Consider the following 27,817-nt stretch of genomic DNA (forward strand, 5'->3'; position numbering starts at 1 on the left):
TTCTTCAATGGGAAGTAGTGGCTGGGAGATAAAAAGAAATCTCTCTTGAATTTCTGGAATGGAAAAGCTGTAAGAATTTGGGGGGGGGGGGTAGTGACACATTTCACCTGTAAGGCAAGTGACATGTGTATGTGGGAAGAAACAAGTGTTGAGGCAGATTTTTGAACAGAAAGAAAGAGGGAGGGAAGGAGGGAAGGAACCGATGACAGGGAAGCTAGAGATTACAGGGAATGCATTAATGCATTTCACATCTCTGCTTTTAAATAAATAAACAAATTGCAAGAGCAGGGCCATCCCACATAAACCGGTGCTATTTGATATTGCATTGCCAGTTGATACTTCCCCTGGGGTAATTAGTGGCTGGGGCGGAAGGAGTGTTGGGCTTTTTCGTCAGGCATGCGCTGAGGAGGGAAGGTTAAACCACCTCTCGTGCTGTAGTCCCATTACTGATCACCCACCTCTCTGTCGCTATGCAGGCACCTTTATCCTAGGTTTGATCTGTAGCAGGCATCCCCAAACTGCGGCCCTCCACATGTTTTGGCCTACAACTCCCATGATCCCTAGCTAACAGGACCAGTGGTGAGGGATGATGGGAACTGTAGTCCAAAACATCCGGAGGGCCGGAAATTGGGGGTGCCTGAATTCTGTAGCATCTTCAGTTGAAGCAGAAGGGGATAGAAGCTGAAGCAGAAGGGGATAGAAAAGATTCCTCTGCTTGAGACTCCTTGAGAGCTGCTGCCAGCCAGAGTAGGCAATACTGGCTGCATACATACCACACATTTAAAGCACATCTCTTCTGCCCTCCACCAAGAATCCTTGGAACTGTAGTTTGTTAAGGGTCTGGGAATTGCAGCCTCTGTGAGGCATAAATTCTTTTTTTCAAGGGAGGGGTGTGTGATTTAAACGTATGGTGTGTACACAACCAAGGTTTAAGATTCTTTGTTTTCCTCTGATGTGGATATACTGCCTGGTTAGAAGCATCTGCTGCTTGCTTCCCTTACTGTTCTGCTTGTATACTTGCAAAATAAAGCAAACATTACAAAAATGCTCCCAAAGTCCCCACAGCACTTTCTCTTCCAAAGGAACCACCCAGGCAGCGTTTCTTATCACTCGGGGAAGCAGGGAGCTCACAACAATATAAAACCTTACTTATCCATTATTAAACATTATTTTAGATAAATCATTGTCAACTTGAGCTAGTGATCTCTTCCAGATGCGAATGCTCCAGTGCATATCAATAGATGAAGCTACTCTGCAGAAAGGTACGTTTGCCAAAGAGCTTCCCTCTCCATGGTGGAGACCGTAGCAATCTGCATGAACTCTGTGTGTTTCTGAAGCGAATAATGTGTATTATTTAACTATACTCAGCTGACTATTCAGGTACTGTGCTGAGCAGCCTTATCCTGAATATTTATGCTTATACATATCTGCTCTGATAGACTTGTTGCTAATCACCAATATATTTCCAAAACATTTGTTAATTGGTTTGTGCAGGCAATTTTAAGATGAGGCCCTTTTTTGCTTGTCTTGAATCAGGATAATTCGGAAGTGTCAACACATCGCCCAGACTCTTACATACATATACAAACTGGGCTCAGTCTGAAAAATCATGCCTGGCAACCGAGGTTGTATGAGTGCGGCCCAGAAAAATCTGGTGGAAATTGCTGATCAGCTTTTTGATGGAGATTCTGAAGCAGTGGGACTGAATCTAGTCTTCTGCTCTTTCTCCCAGAAAACTCATCATGAGTTTATAGCACTGGGCTGTATGTACACAACTTAGTTGTTGAATTAGGTTGGACGATTGTGGGTACACAACATCTGTTTCCAAATATAACTCCTTTCAGCTAGGGAAAAATATGCACAACCAGGAAAACATGCTTCCATCAACATGATTGGCGATATTTTACTGTATATTCCTGCGTATAAGACTACTTTTTAACCCAGGAAAATCCTCTCAAAAGCCGGGGGTCGTCTTATATGCCGGGTCGTACTTATTATACGGCGAGTATATCCCAAACTCTATATTTTAACCGGAAAAGTTGGGGGTCGTCTTATACGCCCTGTCGTCTTATACGCCGGAATATACGGTGTGTGTGTGTATATATATATATATATATATATATATATATATATATATATATATCTGAGAGAGAAAGAGAATAACGGCAAATATATTGAATAACAAAATGGAATTCAATTTTTATTTTCCAGACCACTCATAACATTTGACAGAGACTATGCAAGGTATTTGACTTGATTTTATAAAGCCCCCTCTGCATTATGAAACTGTCACAAAAATCCATTTAAGTCTCAGGTTTTAATATAGATTGGCTATATTTTCAGATAGCATTTGATATGGAATATTAGAAAGCAATGGAAACTGTCAAGAGAGTATTCTGATGGTCATAAATATATCATTACTATGATGACATACTGCTGAATAGTTTTAATTGTTTTTATGAACACATTTTTCAAAGCCCTAGCAAGCAAGTAACTACTCTATTTGCACTTATAAAAATAATGCTCATTATTCACTCCTACTTGTATCTTTAAAATTGGTCTTAAATCTGAGTTTTAGTGGTCCTCACTTTCAGACAATTGAAACTGGTCTGATTAACTCCAGATTTTATAACTATTCTGAGTTCCAGTTTTAAAAAAAAGTTGTTTTTTTTTTTAGCTAATAAATATTTTAAAATATCAATAGAGGCCATGGAATAATATCTGCATATATGAATTGCCAGGTTAAGAACTGTTGGCAAAATGTCAACATTCCCCTGGTTTGGGACAAATTATTGGTCATGTCTAATGTCTTAGCCTCATTTTAATGGGGTATTTGAACACATGCTTAACACTTACTGAAATCAGCCTAAAATTGTATGCAAACCCACTTGTATGAGACTTTTTAAAAAACACCACAATGTAGCATCTTGCCCCATGTCCCATTACCACTGGGGAGTGTGGTGTTGTGCTCAGGTCCTGATTTTGGGTTTCACATACATCTGGTTGACTACTATGATGAGGTAAAGGTAAAGGTAAATGACCCCTGGACAGTTAAGTCCAGTCAAAGGTGACTGTGAGGGACAGGGGATATCGCGAAGTCCCTCCCCTCCTGAGTTCAAGCCCATCCCCGAGCACAGGGGAAAGCAGAGAGAGTTCCGATTCCAGTGGGGAAGCAGGAAGTCGTGTCCGAGGCTCAGGCAAGGTAGCGGAGCCAGGGTCCCAGGTGGGACAGGAAGGGGCAAATAAGGGGGGGGAGACCCATCCCCCAACTCCGGAATTATGCAGAAAGCGGAGAGGAAAGAGGATGGGTCTACCCAGGCTTTTGTGTTGGAGAAAGACGCGCCAAAAGCCATTCGGAGGTTCTGAACCCGACTGAACACATAGCTCCGTGTAAATAGCAATGACTTCAGCACTGTAAATACGCAGCACCAATAAAAGAATAAAATGCAGAGCCGTGTAGAGCCGTTACTCTGAAGTAGCCCGCTCCGGCCACTGTGACAGCAACCTCCGAATCTTTTTTTGGGCTACTTTGGAGTTGCCGGGATGAGTGTGTCAGAGGCGGAGAAATGGCGGCAGATCATGGAGAAAGCCCAACAGGACCTGCAGCAACTGGCGCTGCAGGCACAGGGGGAATTAAAGGCAGCTAAAGAAGAAACCAAGAAGGTCCAGGAGGACCGGCTACAACTTGCGGAACAGGTGAGAGCGCTTCAGGAAAAAGAGCAGCAATTAAGGGCGGTGGCGGTAGAGCTCCAAAACAAGTTGGATGCCGAGAAAAACAAGGCGGGAGGGGCCCCCCAACTCCAAGTGCTGCCAGGAAGGAGAGCGGGGACCCTAGTAAGCAAGTTCAATAGAGACCCGAGGGAATATCATGGCTTTGAGACTGAGATCGTGTATGCTCTTGAGCTGCACCATGATGAGTTCCCTGATGATGAGCACAGGGTAGCGTTTATTGTGGAACACCTTACAGGGGCGGCCAGGGAGTGGCTAAGACCGTTAATCGCGACAAAAAATCCTTGCATGAAGAATGTCAAACTATTTCTAGAGGCTTTAAAAACTATGTATGCGTCCGATAGCCATATGGACCAGACCAAGGAGGAACTGCATAATTTAAGGCAAAGAACAATGACAGTTCGCGAATATTGGGCGAGATTCACCATGCTAGTGCACAGACTGGGGTGGGAACTGCACTCGCCTCCGATGGAAGCAGCGTTCTACCTGGGGTTGAATGAGGATGTGAAAGATGAGCTCTCGAGAGGTCCAAAGCCCAGTAATATGGATCAGCTGAGCAAAGCGGCTCTGGCGGTGGGGGTGAGACAGGAATCCCGGTGGAACGACAAGCAAGCAACGCGCGCAAAGCGGGCTTGGTTCCCACGGTCGCAGGAGAAGCCACTCCCCCAACAACCCTTCCAAGCCACGCCTGGGGCCAGCCAGGACCAGGAACCCATGCAAATTGATAGCGCGCGCGGGGGGGGGCTTTTCAAACCCCAGCGGCGACAAGACGCAAGGAGGGAAGGGGCGGGAATTGCTTTCTCTGCAACTCCCCCCAGCATCTCGTCAGAGACTGCCCACATCGCAGAGAGTGGCAAGGAAAGGCGGGAACGGTTGTGCCCTCCCCCACTGACGCAGCACCACAGCAGGGAAACGGGAAAGCCTGGTTGCAGGAGACAAGGGGCAGCAGCCAGGCGCAGTCAGCAGACAACAGCCCCAGCCCGCCCACCCGCACAGCGCGGAGCAGAGCCAGCCCACCCCTCCCAGAGCAGGAGTGGTTCTAGAAGTGACGCTAACGCTCCCAAATGGCTATCCCCTGACGGTCCTCGCCTTAATTGACAGTGGTGTGTCAGCCAACTTCTTCTCGAGAAACTTTGCAGAAGAGCACCAGATCCAGCTTCTGCAGCTGGACTTTCCCCTGCACGTAGCCACCATTGACGGCAGGGAGTTGCTGGGAGGGGCCATCACTCATCAACCCCCCCCCATGAGAATGACGGTGGGAAGGCACTCAGAGACACTGGCATTCAACGTCACCACCATCTCAGACCCCCCCATCGTCTTGGGCATGAGCTGGCTGGCGCGCCACGACCCCTCCATCAGTTGGCACCAGAGATGCATCACGTTTGGGTCGGACTTTTGTCTGGAACATTGCATGCAGCACCAACCAGGGGAGGGGCCTCCAATAGCCACGGTGGCCACCATGTACGTCAAAGGGGGTGAGGCGATACCCAAACCATACTGGGACCTGCAGGAGGTCTTCAGCGAAGCGGAGTCCGACCACCTACCCCCACACAGGTCTTTTGACTGCCAGATCAACCTGGTGCCAGGGGCAACGATACCCCCAGCCAAGCTGTACGCCATGTCGGATCAGGAACTGGAGGATCTGCGTGCGTTTATAGACAAGAACCTCAAGAGGGGGTTCATCAGAGAAAGCAAGGCAGCAGGGGGCAGCCCGGTCTTCTGGGTGGACAAGAAAGACACGCAACAGCGCCGCCTGGTGGTGGATTTTAGACGGCTCAATTCAGTGACAGAGCCAGTGGTTTTCCCCATGCCCAGAGTGGACGATCTCCTGACAGCGGCACGCAGGGGCAAGATTTTCACCAAGCTGGACCTGAGGGGGGCGTACAACTTGATCAGGATCCGGGAAGGCGATGAGTGGAAAACCACGATGTTCACGCCTCTGGGCTCTTTTGAATATCTGGTGATGCCCTTCGGGTTGCAAGGCGGCTCAGCATGCTTCCAGGCCTTCATGCACCACGTCCTGGGGTCCCTCCTCTTCAAGAACTGCTTGGTCTTCCTGGATGACATCCTTATCTATTCCAATGACCCAGTGCAACATGTGAAGGATGTCAGGGAGGTGTTGCAGCGCCTGAAGGAGAACCACCTGTATGTGAAGCTGGAGAAGTGCAAGTTTCACACCAGGGAAGTGGACTTCCTGGGCTACAAACTGTCAGACAAGGGGCTGGCGATGGACAAGGACAAGGTGCAGGCCATCCTGGACTGGCACAGCCCCAGGACGCGCAAAGATGCCCAACGCCTCCTAGGCTTCGCCAACTTCTACAGGAAATTCATCAAGAACTTCTCGCGTGTTACGGCTCCCATCACGGACTGCCTGAGAGGCAAGCAGAAGTTCAGGTGGACACCAGAGGCGCAAGCAGCGTTCGAAAGCCTCAAGAGGGTGTTCGCTTCAGACCAAAACCTGTTCCACGTGGTGCAGGATGCGCCCCTACGCGTGGAAACAGACGCTTCAGACAGGGCTTTGGGAGCGATCCTGTTGCAACTGGACGCCAACAGAGAGTGGAGACCTTGTGCCTTCTTCTCCAGGAAGCTGACCCAGCCGGAACGCAACTACATGGTGTTTGATAGAGAACTTCTTGCGATCCACGCTGCTTTCCAGCACTGGCGACACTTCCTGGTGGGCGCCAAGCACCCCATCCAGGTGTGCACGGACCACAAGAACCTGGAGTTCTGGAGAACAGCCAGGGTGCTCAACCAGCGGCAGATACGGTGGGCAGAGTTCTTCTCGAACTTCATCTTCTCCATCCACTACATCCCGGGGGAGCAGAATGTCAGGGCGGATGCCCTCTCCCGCAAACCAGAGTACATGGAGCAGGAGTTGCCACCAGCACCCAGGCACATTTTCCCCCCATCAGCGTGGTCCTGCGGAGCAGCAGTGGTGAGCGAGGCAGAACTCACAGCACTGACAGCAGCTGATGAGTTTGCCACCCGCATCTTCAGAGAACTGAGAGGGGGGAGGGAGCAGGCAAAAGACTTTGCAGAACGCAGGGGGCTGCTTTTCTACAAGGGGGCACTGTACCTGCCCACCACCCAGCTTAGACGTAAGGTCCTCAAGCAGATGCACGACAACCCAACGGCGGGTCATTTTGGAAGGGACAAGACCGCTCACCTAGTCATGAGACACTTCTGGTGGCCAGGGGTGCGGGAAGATGTTAGAGACTATGTACGGGGCTGTGACACCTGCCAGCGGGCAAAGGTAGTCAGAGCAGCGCCAGCAGGCTTGCTGGAGCCCTTAGCCACACCACACAGGCCGTGGGAAGTGGTGTCCATGGACTTCATCACGGACCTGCCTGCGTCAAGGGGCAAGACCGCAGTGTTGGTGGTGGTGGACCTTATGTCCAAAATGTGCCACTTTATACCGTGTGCCAGGGCGGTCTCTGCAGAAGAGACAGCCAAACTGTTTGTTGACCACGTATTCAGACTGCATGGATTACCTTTAAGGGTTATTTCGGATCGTGGCCGCCAATTTGTTTCCAGGTTCTGGAGGCGGCTCATGAACCTCCTGCAGGTGGAGGTCAGCTTATCGACGGCTAGACACCCGCAGACCAACGGACTGGCGGAGAGGGTCAACGCCATTCTGCAGCAGTACCTGAGATGCTACGTCAGCCAGAGACAAACGGACTGGGAATTTGCCTACAATAATGCAGTGCACGTCTCCACAGGGGTGTCGCCCTTTAAGGCCAACTACGGGCGCGACCTCAGATCTTTCCCGGAGAGGGAGGGGGAGGAGGAGGAGGAGGGCCCACTGGCAGAGGATTGGGCAGAGGAACTGGAGACGGTGCACCAGCAGCTCAGAGAACACTTGGAGAGGGCCAAGGAAGCGTACAAGAAGGGGGCAGATCGCCACAGGCGACAAGGGGAGGTCATCAGGGTGGGGGACAAGGTTTGGTTGTCCTCGGAGGGCCTTCCCATTAGAGGGAGGTGCAAAAAGCTGGCGCCCAGACGGCTGGGCCCCTTCACGGTCACGCAACAGGTCAACCCGGTGGCCTTCAGATTGGCACTACCAGAGGACATGAGGGTGCATCCAGTGTTTCACAGATCGCTGCTGTCGCCGTACAGGGAAAGCAGCAGGCTCCGAGACAGCGAACAAACCCCCGAGGGAGGGGGGGAGAGGGAAGGCAGGGAGAAACTCAATGAGGCCACGACCATCCTTGATTCACGGAGAGGGGTGGGGGGCCTGGAGTACCTCATGGCATGGGAGGATGCTCCACCGTCACAGAATGAATGGGTCCCAGCCACTCAGATACGGGAGGAATTCTTGGTGGAAGAATTTCACGCCCTCTTTCCCCACAGACCCAAGCCATGGCACATGGAAAGGGAGGGGGAGGGGGAGGGGGAGGAAGTACTGGAGAGCAGTTCACCATGGGGATGGGAAGCGGAGTTTGAGGAACCAGAGGAAGAAGTATGGGCGTCGCCGAGATCCACCCAGTCAGAGGAAGAAGCAGACTGGCAGCACATTTTTACCCCCACCAGCTCTGACGCCACGGACTTTTTGGGATTCCAGTCCTCCCAGGCGGAAGGGGGGGGCTCGCAGGACTGGGGGGAGGTGTTCACACCAACGGGCTCGGAAAGTACTGAGTTCTTAGGCTTCCAGTCGTCACCGACACCCGGGGGGGCCCTGGGGAGGGGAGAAGGGGAGCTTGGGAGGGGGGTGGATGTGAGGGACAGGGGATATCGCGAAGTCCCTCCCCTCCTGAGTTCAAGCCCATCCCCGAGCACAGGGGAAAGCAGAGAGAGTTCCGATTCCAGTGGGGAAGCAGGAAGTCGTGTCCGAGGCTCAGGCAAGGTAGCGGAGCCAGGGTCCCAGGTGGGACAGGAAGGGGCAAATAAGGGGGGGAGACCCATCCCCCCAACTCCGGAATTACGCAGAAAGCGGAGAGGAAAGAGGATGGGTCTACCCAGGCTTTTGTGTTGGAGAAAGACGCGCCAAAAGCCATTCGGAGGTTCTGAACCCGACTGAACACATAGCTCCGTGTAAATAGCAATGACTTCAGCACTGTAAATACGCAGCACCAATAAAAGAATAAAATGCAGAGCCGTGTAGAGTCGTTACTCTGAAGTAGCCCGCTCCGGCCACTGTGACAGTGACCAAGGGGTGCGGCATTCATCTCAATTCAGGCCGAGGGAGCCGGCATTTGTCCACAGACAGCTTTCCAGGTCATGTGGCCAGCATCACTAAACCGCTTCTGGCACAACTCAACACCATGACGAGTGCCAGAGCACAAGGAAATGCCGTTTACCTTTCCGCCTCAGTGGTACCTGTTTATCTACTTGCACTAGTGTGCTTTTGAACTGCTAGGTGGGCAGGAGCTGGGATGGAGCAACGGGAGCTCATCACCGTCATGTGGATTCAAACCACTGACCTTCTGATTGGCAAACCCAAGAGGCTCAGTGGTTTAGACCACAGTGCTACCTGCATTCCCCTACCACTGTGATAGCAGGATGTTGGAGGAGATGGGCTCTTGGCCTCATCCAGCAGGCTCTTTTTATGTTAGTATACTATTCGTGTAATTCATGTATGCCTGTGCGATCTTTGTTATTAACATTAACTACGGTAGTTGCAACAAACCATACTTCATATCATGAGCATAAATAGTGGTGTAGGAAACACAGAAATGTCTTTCTTTTCTTAAACTGTAGCCAATGGCATGTTACTGTCATTCCAGGTTAACCGCAAGCTGTAATTTTAGTACTGTACAATATTAACAGGAATCCTGTTTTTTGATTGCTCATCTTTCCCACACTAATGTCCATTTCTTCAGCTTCTTCATATCCATTCTGGCATTTCACATTTTATGGACCATTTATCAGTTCTGCTGTGAGCGAGCAAGAAGAAAAATGGGAAAGTTCAATGAGAACTTCCCTAAGATAACTGCATTCATTTGCAAACTGGAGAAAAGAAGCAATAAAATAAAAATCTTGGTCAGCCATTGTCTCCAAAATAAACACACAGAAGTGTTGCAAAACCAGCTTTCATATTGCTGCATGAATTCTAGCCAGCTCATATGCAGCCATCTAATGCAGATTATTCCTGCCGGGAGCATAAATAATCTTAGCATGGTGTGTGTTTTGTAAGGGTCATTGCTGGGTTAGGGGGAACATACCAAGTATGGTGGCAGATTTATAGAACCTCCTCTGAAACATCTCTTCACGATATGTACTTTGTCCCCGCTACAGGTTTTGGAAGCATCCAGGGGGTAAAGGCCTCAATTAAGATAGTCACAGCCTGCTGCATTTTTAACTTTTAACAGTGCTCGGGAAGACCATCTGGAAACAGTCTGGATATATATAAAGAAACATTTGAAAACTGCAGGATATGTGTGAACCCGGCATCGCTGTAATTATAAGGATGAAGAGGTGAACTAATCATCACCAAATTTTAAAGGAAAGGTGAGTATATTAATGGCTTTCTCTTCTCATATTTTAATGACCATAAAATACACTTAAACTGGTTCGGTGATGGGAATCCCCTGAGTTTAAATAAAGGAACTCAGATGTACACGATCCCCATAACAACTGAATCATCCACTAGTTTAAGTGCATTTAAACAAACAACTGTTTACTGAACACCACAGTTTCATAGCTTTACATTTAATTTCTTCACATATACTATGATGTGGGTATGTGGGTGTGGGTGTGAGAGAGAGAGAAAGAGAAAGAGGTATATATGTGTATACATGCATGGGGTATATATGTGTTGTGCCTAATTTCAGGAAGTAGTGAACCCCAAAATTGTAGTCAGCTAGTAGTGGGAAATCAACCCAGCCTGCAGAACGTGGTGCATTTCCACCAAATTCCTCTTCCCCATCCATCCTTCTGTTCTGGAATGCTGGGGAGCCTTCTAGAATAGTATGGAAAAGGGTCTGTTTTTGCATACAGAAGCTCCTTGGTTCAATACCTGGATAGATGCCTTCTGAAAACCTGGAGAACTGCTACCAGTCAGTGTAGACAATAGTGCGCTAGATGGCCCAATGGACTGACTCAGTAAGAGAGAAAGAAAGAAAGATATAGATTGATAGAGATAGAGAGAGAGAGAGCAAGTGAGCCATTGGAGACTAAAAGAAATGAAGGCTGCTTGCAAATGGGGTGACAACCATGATTAGTCCAACATCTTAAAAGATAAGCTATACTTTGATGATGAAACTCCTAGCTCAATTAGTTTCTAAAGAGATGAACAGCATAATTAAACTCTGAAATCAAACAAGAAAGATGAACTAATTTCATATGGTAGATTAGGTACAGTACTGAAAAACAGTGAACTGGAAATGTTACTGGAAATGTTGCATCATGTAGAACGTCCTGCTGTGAATTTTATCAGTTGTCTTTATCGCATCTGTAATCTTGCGATTGAATATTAAGTGGGTACTTCACGAAATGTTCAGCAACCTTTGTTTAGAAAATGCAGTGCGGCACCGTTAACCCTGGTGAATTGAAAACGTATTCCTTTGCCACTCTGTCATCATCTCTGTCATTGTCTGCTGAAGAGCGTTTCACCATGTAGTTATTTATGCCAGTTTCTCTGATGGTCTAAAACTGCTATATAATATCCCAGTAAGTTGTTGCATTTCAGAATCTTATTAGGCCTTCACTTGCAGGCATTTTCTTTAAAAATCATGAACTTCAAAGAGAGGAGCTGAAATGCAACAGAAACAGTAATTTTGCTCTTATAACCAATATATCTCTGATTGCAGATCACAGTACACATCTGGTGCCTGTCATTTCCATAACAATGCAACCATTTGCAAGATATTTGATAGGGGTCAAAAATGCAAATTAAAATGGGCTATTTGTACCTCCCTGAGACCTCTGGGTATAGGGCGGTATATAAATGCAGTAAATAATAATAATAATAATAATAATAATAATAATAATAATAATAATAATATGCTGTGTTGGTTACTATATAAGAGAGAATTATTTGCATTGGAATGCAGGAAAAGTATGTATGCAGTGCTTCTGCAAAGCAGGTGTTTCTAACCTGCTTCTGCAAAAAGCCCACATTCATTTCGGAACTGGGGTGCATTGCTTTGGAGGTGGGGACAAATGGCACACATACATCATAACTAGGGCAATGGTACTTTCCAAGTTGCAATAAGGTAGGGTTGCTATACGTCTGGAATTTCCCAGATATATCCGGAATACTGCAGTTGGAAGCAGTGTCCTGGTGGAAATTGCCCAAAAAACTTTGCCCCCCCCATAGGCTCAACAACTCTATACCAACCCTATAAGAAGGTAGATCACAAGTGGCAAGCCCTTGATGAGAACCAGCGAAGGCTTGAAATGAAGTTTTGCTAGTGCCTTCCAGTTTTAGCCAAATGATATATTAAAGCAATTTGAGGTCATACCTCTCAACAAAAAGAATGAAACGTGACTTATCCATAGGTGGAAGAAGGCATATAAAAGAATAGCATCCATTATTCCCCAGGCATATCTATTGCCTTCCCTAATTTGTACAGTCATGTTTAACACTTCAGTAGACCCAGCTCATTGAAGCAAATCTATATGCAGGCACACTATTTTAATCTTAGATTTAAAATAATCCTAATTAATTTCTTACCACTGCGCCTCCAACATATCCACCTCTTGCCTCTTTAAAAATTAAGGTAAATATCACAATTAAAAAAAGAATAATTGCATTGAAACCAGAGCAAAGACTGTAGGATATATTTTGAGTCACAAGCTAAAGCTAATAGATGGCTAGAATTTCCCTCTTTTTACCATAATCCCTATAGATTCAATGTGATTCATCTTATTTTAAAGCCATGCAGTGCGATCCTGTACATATCTACACAGAAGTAAGTCCCATTGAAGCTGCAGACTTAAACCTCCGGAACCAATTAAGTACTTAACCTGAGGTACCACTGTATTGTAAACCATAGAGTTTACTTCTGAGTAAACATCCATAGGACCGCACTGAATACATTCCTATACTGATGGACAGCTATTGTTGTTGACATAGATGATCAGAATCACATTGCCCTCCTATTGTTGGTCAATAACTGTCAACAACAGCTGTTCATCAGTACAGGAATGAAGACACAAAAGCCACTTTTTAAAAGTAAGGAAGATATAGAACTATTTCCTTTATTCTTCTCTAAAGCAAGGGTATTCCTGTATTCTGAAAGCATACTTACTATTGATTTATGTCCTGCTGTATCAAGGTCCCTTAAAGCACTTGCAATAGCAGCAGAATATATAAATGGACCCGCAAAAGAGGCCAAGGAACTACATACCTAGTTTCTTGATCTCAACAAAAACTCATAATTATCAGACAAATAGTTCTTCTGAATACTATCTTAGGGAGTCAATCCCCATTTATCCAGCAACAGGATTAGTTCAGAATGCTGTAATCCGTTGCCCCAGAGTCAGTGGTGGTAACAATGATCTATTCTTCTTTTAAAAATAAAGCATGTTAACTAAGCAATCCTATGGAGGTCAGGGTGGGAGGGGAGTCGGTGGTGGAGGAACTGCCACTTCCTGAGTCCTGCCAGGTTTCTCCCCCCACCCACACCATACAAGCTTTATGTCCCCTCCCATCAGTTTCAGTGAGAGGGGAAATAACTGCGCTCCAGGGTTTCTATAGTTTGTATCCTTTGTTGGGGCCAATGATGAGGGAACCAGAGGGCTTTAGATCCAGAGCCTTTCCAATATGATCTTTTTCCACCCCTAAAATCATTGAGAGTACCAAGGTCAAAGGATTGGCAGTGGTCCCCTTAGGACAGGTTCAAGAAGAATGTGAATTGAGCTATGAAAGCTCATCAGCTAGGCTCTGGTCTTCTAGTTCAGGTATAAAATGGAGAAGGAAGTTCTAGTTTGGGTGAAGGTGTGTGAGATTATTAAATGTCGACATAAGAGATCACAGAATTGGCTCTGTTTTGTAGAGTAATAAAGGGGTATCTAGAGGGGTTATATATGTTCTGTATACTGTACAGTATATATTTAAAGTGTTATATTCCCCAAGCTTCAAACATGGTATCTGGAACAGAATTGGGCATGCTAAAATCTTTAGCTTTCGGGGTGGGGAATCAATTTTCTAATCTTTAGGGTTATAAGGGGGACCCGCAACCACACATAGGTAATGTATTGCAGGTTCAGACACCAATCTTGAACTGGAAAGAACTTCTACAGGCTTGTGGGTGGATTTTACATTTAATAACTCCTCTCACAATCATTTTATGCCTACATGACTCATTTGGCCATCTTCCATACTCTACTTCAGGCATAGGCAACCTTGGCTCTCCAGATGTTTTGGAACTACAACTCCCATGATCCCTAGCCAACAGGGCTAGTGGTCAGGGATCATGGGAGTTGTAGTTCCAAAACATCTGGAGAGCCAAGGTTGCCTATGCCTGCTCTACTTTAATCCCTATTTGCCATATAACAACCAAAACTGAGCTAGCAGAGCTGAATTTTGAATGGTTTGAATATTAAGTTCCGAACCTTAATTTTGGAAGCAGAGCAAATCATGCAAAATAAGCAGATATATGTACATTAAATTAAATTGCATGCTTTTAATTCCAGGCAAAGCCCAGAATACTAACAAACAGGAAAAGATAAGACAATGCATCTTCAATACACATTAAAATACCGAAAGTCTAGTCTTATTTTTGCTAGTAATTGTGCTAGGTTACAACTTAGGATGTAGTCCCATGTTGCTACTCAGCTGCAGAAAAACAATGTGCCCAGGTACAACCTCAGAAGCAGTTCATTTGACAATTGTAGTGCATGCTGGGATACTTATTTCCATAGGAATGGAGAACTAGCAAAGCAATCTCAATGGAACATGCATCTCCGTGACCAAATCCCTTAATTACATCCAGTGAAATAGCACCTGTGGCAATTAACTTGTGTAACTCCAGCATAGTAATTTTAATTGGCGGAGGAGGAAATTAACTACACTGAATGTGTTGTTTTACATGGTCATCCAGAAGTGAAAAAAATCCAGCAGCACTGTTAATTATATGGACAGAGCAGTGCAAATGTGTTACCTTAGACTGAAGCATCTATTGTCTCCCATGGACAAGTTACCATAACAAAAGTTGAGTTGGACTCATAATTTACATCCTACTTAAGTGAATTTATCTGTATTCCCGCTCTAGGTAAAGTTTATCTAATTCCATTTTGCCTTGGTGTATATTCATGAATTTCAAATACCTTTTACCTCATTCAAAAGAACCCTTTGCATATGCTTAAGGTGTGAATCGCTTAACCTGACTGTACAAACATGGCACACAAAGAGCAGCATAACACTTTACAAATGTTAAATGTAACTAATACCTTGGTGGCTTTCAAAGGGTCTCCACACTTCTTTGTGTAACAAACTGCACTTCTGGGGCTAGTTTGCTTTACCACACTAATGAATACTTAATCCCTTGAGTTCTCTCTCTGAGTTTGAAAATCAACATTAACTATTATCCTGTATAATTGTGAACACAGGTGTCTGAGTGCCCATCAATATGGAAGCAAAATGGGGCCACCCAAAAATGTGCGGTACTTTTTACATACAGTACTGTAAATTAAAATAATATGAATTTCTTTAAAACACACACACACACACACACACACACACACACACACACACACACACAACTACTGGTACCTGAAAAGAGCCTCTGAACTTCCAAGTGGTACATAAAGCTAGTGATTGTTGAGCCTAGAGATCGAGAGTGAAAGATTGCTTCTAAACAGGGCTATTATCACAAATGGGTCATTTAACAACAACAACAACAACTTTATTATTTGTACACTGCCCATCTGACTGGGTTGACCCAGCTACTCTGGACAGTTTCCAACCAATATGAAAATATAATAAACCATTAAACATTTAAAAAAACTTCCCTATACAGGGTTGCCTTTAGATATCTTCTAAGGGTTGTATAGTTATTTATCTCCTTGACATCTGATGGGAGGGTGTTCCACAGCGTGGGCACGACTACTGAGAATTTAATAAATGGGTCATTAGCTACAGTTTCTTTCTTAACCACCACCACCAGCAGCAGCAGCAGCAGCAACTATATTTTCCATGGAATGGGTCAATCTACATTAAATTCCACCACACTATAGTGTGGAAGGAAGAAACAGCCCAGGACAGTGTTCTGTAGACAGGGTATTGGTTCAGAGTTTCCTGTTTAGTTTCCTGGAACAAAAGTAATGGTCTACAATATGGGTCAAAGTTGGAAGGGGGCAAAACTTGCTTCTTACTACAGAGAATGGTATCAGTAGAGTTGGGAAGAAACTTAATACACATACACACTCCCTGATAGGATGTGTTTTCTTCCTCACACTCCAGTTATGTCCTTGAGCATAAGCCATAGAAGCAAATGGCAGTCACCTATATCAATTGGAGAAAAGGAAAGAACTGAGGGTAGGGCCATTGTTGTGGTAAGGTCAAATCCTGTTGCAGTAGCTTCAGTGATGGATGAGAAGGTGAGAAATGGGTGAAAGCGGGGGGGTAGTAAAGTGAGGTTTGGGGACAGACAGAAATTCCCCATCTGTACCCTGATAGGTATTTAGCCTGCCAAGAAATACAAAGAAATGCCTCCATCTGGAGACTAAGGGTGTGCTCACATTGCCACTTTCTCTGCATCCGGTGCATTCTCACCGTTAACTTTCGAAACTGCGTTCACCCAACGTCAGCCACAATCCATACTGATTCTGTGGCTTCGTGACAAATGCTGCTACCTGATGTGTTTTGTCTCAAACAAACTTCAATCCAATTAGGAAACTAGATGTGCAGTAATTGGTAATGTAAACACATCCCAACAGCCATTGCACGGGTGCAAATGAGCATGTAATCACAGCTGCGATGGCTGTGGAGGTTGCAAGGACACCAAAAAGGCTGTGTGTGTTTGGGGGAGACATCCTTTCCCCACTCTCTGATGTGAACAAGACTGTGCAAATGGGGCAGTGAATGGGGAGGGCTGGCCTTGTTGAGTTTCAACCCACTAATGCAAACGTACCCTTATAGGCCTTTCCCCCCCAGGTACTATTCCCTCAGGTGTTTAAGATCTTATCCAGGATATCAGTTTGGTTAAATAAAGTTTGGTTAGATAAACGAGCTTTGTTTTTTTCTTTGTCTGTTTTTTCTTTTCTTTGCAGGAGTATCTTTCAAGGTCCTTACGTGAATTATCTGGGTCCACTGTTGTTTTATAAAAGTGCATTTGCACATTTATCGGAAGAGGGGGGACAGGGCTGGATTGGCCACGCTGCTAATGCTCTCTCCCAAATTGTGTTTTCCCCTCCTGTGCTTTAGCCCATTGCTCTCGCCAGGGTTAACGTTTGCATACATCAGTAGGGGCTGCTTGCCAGACTCTGATCATACATCACCATAAAATAGGGATGTGTGTTGACTTGTGTACCTTTGCCCTTTGGGTTGAACTCTGATGTTGGCTGATTCTCTCGGTGTAACCCCCCCTGGCCTCTAGAAGACCTTTATACTTCTTGAAGGAAAGAGAGAGAGAGAGAGAGAGAGAGAGAGAGAGAGAGAGAGAGAGAGAGAGAGAGAGAAGAAATTATTGTGTAGAATGCACAGGAGGCTAATAAAATAAGGTTGTGCAGACCCTGTTGCCTAAAAGGACCCTCAAGCATATGACAGGTTAAAGCTAATAGAGAAGGCATACGCACATTCATTTTACTCATTACCAGAAGATTCCATTGTGATATATAACATGACAGTCAGAGAGAGTATCTAGTTTAAAGTGTGCGCTGTGAAATGAGATTGATAAATTAAGTTGCATTTATGCTTGTTAGCGCCACTGAATAGTAACATGCAGGTTCACACTAAGGTAGATGGAAATGCCACATATCAAATGTAAGTGTTAATCCTTCTGTTATGATCAGTCAAGATGACGACTTTAGAGATTCTTTCACAAGTGAAGCACCACAAAGATGTTAATCCTTAATGCTGCAATGGCACGTAGTATCACTGAACTCACTTGGGGCTGCTGTTGTAAATCAGCATAAAAGCAAAATCTACACCTAAGCAAGATAATTAAGAGGAGGCACTTTTGCATTTCCTTTTGCTGGAGGCAGGGGTGTACAACCTAGGGGTTGGTTAGGTGAAACCCCTGCTAAGGGCACAGGCCCAGGTGGACAGGGGGAAAATCATGCCCCTTCAGTCCAGCTCAGAGTTGTCTGGAGTCCACCCACTTGTCCACATGTCAGACAGCAAGTGGTGGAGCAGAGCGGACCTGATCCTGATGGCTGTGGAGGAAATCACTGGCAGAGTGTGGAAGTTGAGGAAAAGCACACTTTTTGAGTTTCTGCTCCATGGTCTCCTGGCTTCGGAGGCACTGATACAGTTCTTTTCTAAGGGTGCAAGGAGGCCAAGGTATGAACTTGAATGAAGTCGAGCTGTGGCCCTTGGAGGTAAGGTAGCTTGTTAGCTTTGCAATTTTATTTTGTAAGGGTTTCAAGGTGTATGCTACAACCAGGCCTTTTTTTTTTTTAAAGCCAGAAGTCACCGGAACTCAGTTGTGGCCCCTCTCAGGTGGACACCATTGCCATTATAAGAGAACAAGGGAGGCGTTCACGGTGAGTTCTGGCACCTCTTTTTCTAGAAAAATAGCATTAGGTACAACTGGGGGTTTAGCTTTATATATCCATCATTTTCACTGCTCTTTTGTCAGCTGTGATAACCATCTGCATAGTGGGAAACGGTTTGCTGTAAAGCATAAATTTGGAGTCGGGGTTGCAACCCCTCTGGATGATGTTGGGTTCCAAATCTAATCTCTGGACCATTGCGACTAGGGCTGATGGGAATAGGAGACCAACAACACCTGGCGAGCCACAGGTTCTCCATCCCAAATTGCCTCACCTGACCACACACAGGGCTATTTTAATTTGTACTGGCTGTGTACTTTCTGACTCTACTGGGTTTACACATGTGACCATTCCTAAAATGCTGATTTGAGGAATGTATTGCATTATTACATGATTGGTTGCTATGGGACTGTGGCACTTGGGAAAGGTGGGTTCTGAATGGCTGAGCTGAATATTAAGTCTCTTTTTGTCTGCGTGTGATGCCTCAGGCGTCTATAGTCTCCTTAGCTTTTCATAGCCTATTATTGCTCATTTATTTTAGAAAAGGGCAAATTGTTATGCAGGAGATTCATTTTTATGGAAGTGGGATGTGGAGAAATCTGGAAATATTTGGACAGGGAGACACGCCTGGAAGTAAATGCAATTACTCCTGACTGGTGCTTTCCCTCACCTCAAAAACAAAAAAAAACCCACAACCCTTTCCTCCTTGCTGAAGGAACCAAATGGCCCCTGTCTGAGACTTCTGCCTTATCCCCACGAGAAAGGAGTAGGTGCCTATGGGGCGGGGGGGGGAGGGGATACGGGCATATTTACATTATTATTCTGACAGAAAAGTGAGAGAGCTTCAAGTAAGCGGTGCTGATTTCTCCTGAGCATTTGTGGCATTGTTTTGCTATCACCTCTGGTTCTGAGCACACCGACGCGCAGCGGATTTCCGTTGCAGTTAAAGAAAAAGCGAGCGAGAAAAGAAAACCGCGAGGGTTGAAGCGCGGAAAGGAAACAAAGCGGGGACAGAGAGGAGAGAGAGGCTGACAATCCGAAGCAGAAACCGGGCTTCTCTTGTGTTTTTTGTTTTGTCTGTGCGTTGTTTTTTTTTATAACCACATGGCTCCTCCAGCGAGGAGCTAGCCGCTGAGGGCTGCTGCTTCTTCTTCTTCTGCAGCGTTCCCAACGAGGGCGCAGCTTGAGCGAGTCACACGCTGCACACATCCCCGCGCGCTGGAGAGCGAGAGGGCGAGAAGAGCGCGCGCAGGGGAAGGAAGGAAGGAAGCGGCCAGAGAGAGGCGGCTGAGGGGAAAGGCGCTCCTGAGGAGCGAGCAGCCGCTTGCGCGGGCCAGCGTTGGCACTTCCCTGAGAGCGAGGCGGGGAGACGGTTCGCAGCCGCTGCGTCTCCTCCTCCTCCCTCCTCTTCTCTCAGGGAAGAGGGAGGGGCGCACGGAAGCCCCCCCCCCGGTCTCTCCTTCTCCTCGCCCCTCGCCCACCCGCGGCGCTGCTAAGATGCACCTTGGGCGCTGCGCGGTTGCAGCTGAGCAGCGATGACATATCCTTCCTCCGACCTCACCATGGACAGCTTCGACCTGGCTCTCCTGCAGGAATGGGACCTGGACTCCCTCTGGTGAGGATGCCGTTTTGAACTTGGGTGCGCGCGCGTCTGTATATGTGTGAAAATCAGTGTTGTTGAAGGGTGGCTGGGTGAGGGCAGGTCCTCCATCTCACTTCTGCCCCAGAGTTTTAGGGGAGAGCAGGAGGCAGGGACTCTCCTTTCATGACGAAGTGCCACACCTGGAGGCAAATACTAATCATCATAATAAAAGGATTCAGAGTATCCCATTCTTATCCTCTCCAATAATTTCCGCTTGTCTCCCCCCCCCCCCGCGCCCGTTCCATCCTTCAGAACTCACTTGGGTCTGTGCCTCATGTCCTCGCTTGTCTCTACACCCTGCAGCTCCTATCTCTATCCTCTCCTTTCATTTTTACATTTTGCATTTCAGTTCTGCTCTCCCCTGCCCTGCATCCTAAACCACAGCTTTGCTTGCCTCCTCCCTCCTCCTTCCCTCGCCTCCTTCAACATGATTGTTTTGCTCACTGCACCCCTATGCTTTCCCGCTTCCACCTTCTTCCGCACCTCAGTTTGGCTCTGCCTTCCACCATCCCAACTGCTGCCTCTCAGTCCATTCATTGCCCCCATTTTCTTTCTTTCTTCAGCCCTACCTGCCCATTCACCCTGGACTGTCCCTTGTGCCTGTTCCTGTAGAAATTACTGCATTTCCAAGAAGCATTTGGCAGCGGCCAGAAAGCATTTCTAGAAATATCGTTAATGACTCCAGGTGGAAAGCGCTTCTTCCTCTTCGCCACCTTCCAAAGTACTTGCGGTCCAAAGTCCGGAATGGGTCCAGTAGTTGGCAGCTGGTGCCATCTAGCATATGGATTATTGCTCCCAAAATTTTCAATCTGCATTTGTATTATTAGTACGAGAGTACTCATGTCAGCCGTGAAGATGGTGTGTGTGTTACTACTTTGTGCCACTATCAAGTGCCACTTCAGACTGTGCTGGTTTTCCTGTTGTATACGGCCTTTACAGTTTAACCTTTTTTTACATGTGCTTCAAAAGACAGTTAAGTACATGCACGAGTTGAAATGAATGGAAATGGTTATACTGTATTTATGTTCTGGGTTTTGTTAAGGCACACAGGCTTGTGTGCACATTACAGCTAGGTGGTTCTTTTTTCTCAGTTCAGATCAAAGCTGGTTTTCGGGAAGATGCATCAAAACATATTTGGATTGCAGCTAATGTCATGGATGCCACTCCTCAAACCAGTGGTGGGGAATGCACTGGATGTGGAGTAAAAGGGAGTGTGCTCACAGCCACAATGTGTGTTAGTTTAAATTTTTGGTCATGTGTATCTTAAGTCACCCATTGCTTGCTACAGGAGAGTTCTATTCCTTCCCTGCTTGTCCTTCCTTTCAAAGGATGCTGTTCTGGTGCTACTATTACGCGTTGTGGAGTGTAGGAATTTGTATGATGGTGGCTGGTGTTGTGTTTTTTTTGGATGATGATGAGACTGACTTCCTGGAAGAAGGGAGACCTTTGTAGTCTTATCTCTTGTTGTACTGGTATGTTTAAGAGTTGTTGTGTGGCCAGACTAGGACCTTGGAGGCCAGGGTTCAAATCCCCACTTGGCTATGAAGCTTATAGGGTGACCTTGGGCCAGTCAACCAACTTTTAGCCTAAACTTAATTCACAAGGTTGTTGTAAGGATAATATGGAGAGTGGGAAAACCACATGCCACCTTGAACTCCCTGGAGGAAAGATGGGATAGAAATGTAATAACAAAATAAATATAATTCATTTCCTTAATGGTACATGTGATCTACTTTCTGTTGATATAGAATGTATGCAGTATTTGGGGACATATAGAACATATATCAAAATTATATGGGCAAATAATTTTGGGCAATATGGGCAAATAAGCCTGATAGTGAATTTTCCCTTTTAAAAAAATCATATTGTGATTGTGTCATGCATGCTTGTTTAATGTAGGATCTTTTAAACCCAGACAATGGCTGTAATCCTGCACCAGTTATATAGAACTAAAGCATTTATTTCAGAATAAAACCCCATTGAACTCCTTGGAATTTTAAAGAGCAAATGTAACACACAATATATTACTAGCCTGCAAAAGTTAGTCATTATAGCTTTCCTGATGGAAATACTGTGGCTAACATTATGTGTGTTTTTCATTGAGAGATACCCATTCTTGACTTACGCCTAAGCTATAATGATTACTCCTAGATTGTTTTCTGTTTTAAAACTCTCAGATCCTTATAGACTGTAAATTTTAGAGGTTTTCTTTTTATTCAACAAGAAGAGGAAGGGATTATAATATTCAGGTTGTGTTGCTTTCTGTGCTCAGAAAGGCCTGGGGAGAAGAAAAATTGAGGCTGCAATTCTATATCCACTTACCTGGGAATAAGTCCCATTGAACTCATTGGGACTTACAGGACTGTACTGTTAATTTCCTTTACAGTGGAAATTGTGTTCTTTGCAGACTGTATTTAATATTGAAAGTAACATAGCAAAACTAGTCAGGAGGCTAGTTGAACTCAGAAAGTATCTAAACATAATTTGCTAAGTAGTCGGGTATTATCTGTCAGTAATTCAAATTGTTTGATGGTTCTTATGGATTATGTATCACGTATCTGCCTAGACAGCAACCCAATGGTGACACTTAATAGGCTATTGCACATGATTGGTCTGCAAGTGTATTCAAAATTAGAGTCCCTTTGTATTTCAACTAACGCCACTGATTTTTCATGCCTTGTACCTTTTGTACTCTTTCATATATCACAGAAAATCTATTAGTTTCATGATCACTCATCAGGTTATAGGTCACGTCACTGAATCACTCTATTTTGAACTGAGCACTTTATCTTAGCTTTTACCACAAAAACAGTCAACATAGAGGCAATGCAGAGGTGTATGGTGTGAGCTACTTGGTTTGTTGTGGCAAGGCCTAAAGATAATTTATATTCTGCACTCAATTCTAAAATTGTCTGCATATACTGTATTATACTGTATATATAATATATATATATATAGAGAGAGAGAGAGAGAGAGAGGCAGGTGTGATTTACCTTTTTATTAGAATCATAGAGTTGGAAGGGACCTCAAGGATCATCTCTCAGTCGAATCCATAGGCAGCTGTCCCATTTGGGGATCAAATCTGCAACCTTGGCAATATCAGCACCGCACAGTTGGGCTTGGCTTAATTGCTGATATTATATAAGCAGCATTTTATCACAAAACAGGTATCTTGGTCAATGGTTTCAAGACTGCATACGCCAGAATAGTGACGTGATAGTAATAGTACTGTCAGTGGATATTGACCAGTAGGGCTGGGCATTATATCGTCCAAAACTGGTTTGAAGTCCATATCGTGATATCAGTTTGATCATTTTTGACCAGGCAATATATTGCGAATCATGATGTGTGTGTGTGTCTGCAAAAATCACGATGCAGGAAAAACCATGAAGCCAGCCACTGCCTCTACGTAGCTCCATTCTTATTTCAGTCATCGTGATACGTCTGTCTATTGCGATGTTTAGCTGGTGATATATTACACTGTTGAAAACCAGATGTCGCCCAGTGGAATCTTGATATAGTAGGAGCGTATAACCTTTTTCCTATAAAAGGCTGTTGACTTTACAGGAAAAGTAAGTTTGGGGTGTGCAGTTCATCATGGGGTGCACAAGTAGAGCCCTTTTCTCTCTGCTATCCATGTCTCATTATTCTCCTTCTCCCTCTGTACCACCCCATGCCTATACGCCACATGAAATTAGGCTGAGACGACATGCGCCCATAAGTCACAAGTCCCCCACCCCCCCCAGCTTGAAAGCACAGATATTGATAGCTTTGCAGTTTTGCCACAGGGCAATCTGCATCGAGAAGCACAGGCTTGTTTGTGATTGCAGGAAGTGCGTACATACAACACTGTCCTTCCCTCCCATTCCTTTATGGTGAGCAGTCTCTCGTTATTGAAATTTACAGGATTCCTGCCTCCCAGGATGTGCTCCCTCACCAAAATAAACGACCTGGATCTAATTTTAGGCTCAATGGCTTTGACAGACTTTTGTTGTTTTTTTAAGTACAGTTGCTGTCCTTCCCCAAATATAAGATGGGGAAATACACAGGCAAAAGTCATTTTGTGGCAAAGGACAACACTCTCAATGTCTTAATTTTCTGTGCAGCAAGAGCAAGCCTTATTGTGCTTCGGAATATATTTATGATGATTGGGTACTTAAGCTAATGACAGGAGAGCTTAGAGCATTAGACGACGGCTTCACTTAAAAAGGGAAGCTGTCCAAATAGCAACCTTTTATAGTGCTTTTTAGTCACGCATTTATGGAATACGGTGCGATTCTATATACAGTACGTCTACTTGCACACACAGCTTTATTGAGGTCCATATACTGTATCCATGTCTACTCAGAAGTAAACCCCATTGAGTTCAAACCCCCATTGAGTTCCAGGTAGGTGACTGTAGGATGGCCTCCTCAGTCATTAGAATTATTTCTGGCCTCGTTAACAGTAGGTAGTTAAAATGTGATAAGGGAAACTAATAGCAACTGGAGAATTTTCGGTGTTAGTACACGCCACACAGGGATCAACTGCATGGATATCTTTTTATGCAGCAGACATCAATATTATTGAATGTGTCCATAACATGCACCGTATTGCTTGATGTTCAAGATGTTGCTGATCCCATAGCTAGATAACTACCATAGATGACATGTTATCGTATTTCCCTGATAGGTTGCCAGTTGCAGAATATTACGTAAAAATGAATTGATGCTGAAATGGCAGTGTTTTCCAGTTCTGCACAATGCGTAAGATGAACGTTGTATTCCCAGCTGTATTATAATGATTTTGGATGCCTTTCCTTTGAGGGAAATCTATACTCTTAGTTCACTGTTGGGTAATGATGTAGTTAATGCTAAGTAATTGTTACGGCAATAAAATGTACTCTATGCATTTCCTGTATGCATTTTTTTAAAAAGTGTATAACGTGCAGTTTATTTACAGTCAATTCACCACATTCTCCATTGACACACAACTAATATCTTAGTTGGAAAAGTGCTTTTACTATTTGGTTGCATCTTAACTACACTTTACAGTTGTGCAAGCGCTTTAGAGAGTTGTTGCGAATCAGGTTGAAATTCCAGACAAAATTAGTTTGAGGTTCTAGACAGAAATGTAATAGAAGCCTTGCTGTCTGAAGATTCCCTCTTGAATAAGGTTGCTGGTCCTTCCAGATGTGGGGTTAATACTGTAAATAACTTCTTTGGATATTGAAAACGTTTTTGTTTTTTAAAAAACTTAGTGGATTTTCTGCTGAAAGGGTGAACTTAAAGATTAAATGGGGAAAGATACAGGCTGGCATTTTTGAGGCCTACATTGTCATGTGGAAACTTGCCTGCATGAGGAAAGGATCCTTGCACACCATTGTCCTCCTGACAGCAGCGCTGCTGCCACTTATTGGAACAGTACAGAGGCACAGCAGGGTGGCAGAATGGTTGGGTCTGTATGGGTGCACTAGCGCAGCCAATCTGGTGCTTCCGCCCGTGCTCCTGCGGAGCCCCCAACCTACTACTATCAGGAATGTGGCATTGCAGCAGCATCTCTCCATCCTGCCAACTCCTATGTGAGGAGCCTCCTGCATGAGCACCAAACACCTGGAATGAACCAGAGGCGGTTTTAGGGCAGGGTGACTGGTTTCCCCACACATTGGAAATTGTAATGTTCAACTTAGTATTAGAACAATCCTTACGCATTCTAGTGAGCAAGCTCCACTGAACTTGGTGGAAGCTGTGTTTTGAGAAAATATGGGAAAGAATTGGGCAGCATGTATTTCTTTCTGAGTATGACTTCTATCTAATGGATGTTAGAAACCTCTTGAGATAATCTTCTGCAGTAAGTAAAACTTTGGAGCGTATGAAAGCAAACATTAAAATTTTCTTAAATTGCTTCACTCTTTGCTGTAATCTCTCCTGCTTGTAATAACAGTTAGGATGTTATCTGCATGAGGCTTTCCCCCCCTGGAATGCACATCCAACCAGCGTTTGCCACCTGCAGCTTAAGCAAACCTATGTTAGCATGACAGAAGGATATCACAGCGGGGCCAACTGTCTGGGTTGCACATTACAGCTAGCCAAGGTTTATCCTTGGCTAAAGCTCATCATTAGTGAGGAGAGAGCTTAATTATAAGTCCTGTTTTGGAAGATAGGCTAAGCCAAAAATTGGCTCAGCTCAGGATGGTGTGGCAGTAAAAAACAAAGAACAATGTGACTGTGAGCAGGTTCCTCTCCAGAAGCCCACACATTTGTGCAGTTCTAGTAGGCCATGGCTTTGATTACTGTGGGGTGTGAACCAGGCTACTTTATTAATAGGCTGCATTCCTATGTAATGCTAAACCGTAGTTTAGTGCTGTGTGCACAAGCAGAGGGGTATAGGGGTGTACTCACTTACATGGAACTGAAAGGAGGACCCCAGCAAGGTTAATTTCATTCCCCATGATTCCTATCTTATTCTTCCAAACAAACTAGGGGCTGTGGTTTAAAACAAACAATGTTGAGTCAAACAAGGCAGCTTCACAACCTGTGGTTTGAATTTTTCTTGCTTTGAAATTGACTAGACTGTCTCTGGTTTGTTCCTAAGGACAAACCAGGAATCATGGGAAATGAAACAAACTATGGCAAAGTACTCCTCCAAAGGAGAGGGTTGAGGAAGCATGCAAGTCTGACCAGCACTTCATGCAGTCTTCTTTTTTCTTGTGTGTGTAGTACTAAATTATGGTTTGGTGTTATATGCAAACATTGCCTTGTATCAATAAAAAATGCTTTCAGAGACAAGGACCATATTGTGTGGTTTGGAATAATGACTGCACCATGCTAAATATATATATATATATCTCTCAGGATCTTGTTTTTCACATTTTTGTTTTGATGTTCAAGCACTTAAATTGCAGCATTGGAACCTCATGTTTAGATCTTCTCAGCACTCCCTTAAAGCTGCTTTAGATGTTATGCACAATGATGTCATATAATTCTGGAGTGTAAATCATTCTTAAAATGTTCCTTCTATGCAAAAAAAGTTCCCTGCTTAGAGTAAACTTGCACACCAGGGGAGCTTCATGGCCGAGCACTGATCTGAATCTGACTCTCAAGAAAGTGACTGTACCACCATATATGCATGTTTGAAACATAATGTTTGTGATCTATATGTCAAACTCTTCCCACATGTGCAAAATTAACCTTGGCTAAAATCAAGTGTAACGAAGTTGGGAGTGCTAATAACTAATGAGTATTTGTGTGCATAGGTTGTGCATAGGTGGGAATATCATTAGTCCAAATTAGAATATACCTTGCTCAATGTGCAAATCTGCTGTGAGAGAGCTACCGTGTTTCCCCCTTTTTAAGACACCGTCTTATTACTTTTTTTTCTCAAAAAACCACAGGGTGGCTTATTTTTGGTGGGATGTCTTACTGCTATTTTTATTATGAGTCTGAGTGTGCGTCACTGGCCCAGCCCTCTCTCCCCAGCCCTGGGATGTTCGCAAAGGGCTGCTCTCTCTCTCCTCTGATGTGGGGACTCAATAGCAATCTGCTACACTGGAGCTTCTTAAATCTAAACCAGTATAATGGAATCTATCTGTGTGATACAGTCCTAGCAGTAGCCTATACGTAAAAGCAAATAAGGATCTCTACTAGCCAGCTGCCCGAGACTTAGTTCCAACAGTCTGAAGAACACTTTGTAGTGATAGCAAAGAAGCTACCTGCTGAGAACAAAGAAGCCAGCTAAACAGCAATTAAGATTGCTGACTTGGTAAATGGTAGCAATTAAGAAGCAATTGAGCTAGCGAGGTGAGTTAAATTTTTGTGGGTAAAGGAAGCTAGGACCGGCAGTTTAACTTTTGTGCTCGCAAACAGCAAG

The 27,817-nt window shown here is 45.0% G+C and overlaps 1 protein-coding gene across 5 annotated transcripts in view; it reads left to right on the plus strand.

Annotated features, from left to right (window-relative positions):
* Positions 1 to 19,303: 19,303 nt before the first annotated feature.
* The window catches only part of AFF3 (ALF transcription elongation factor 3), a 221,233-nt gene continuing 212,719 nt past the window's right edge, over positions 19,304 to 27,817 (plus strand). For 2 of the 5 annotated variants that reach the window (XM_035114249.3, XM_035114250.3), the window contains exon 1: positions 19,304 to 19,942. In XM_035114249.3, coding sequence (XP_034970140.3) covers positions 19,863 to 19,942 — 80 coding nt within the window. In that variant the 5' untranslated portion in view covers positions 19,304 to 19,862. The remainder of the gene's footprint in view (positions 19,943 to 27,817) is intronic. The other 3 variants (XM_088668625.1, XM_035114251.3, XM_088668626.1) reach the window with 2 other exon arrangements.

The sequence above is a fragment of the Zootoca vivipara genome, chromosome 4 (genome assembly GCF_965207765.1).
Source record: "Zootoca vivipara chromosome 4, rZooViv2.hap1.1, whole genome shotgun sequence".
Lineage (NCBI taxonomy): Eukaryota > Metazoa > Chordata > Lepidosauria > Squamata > Lacertidae > Zootoca > Zootoca vivipara.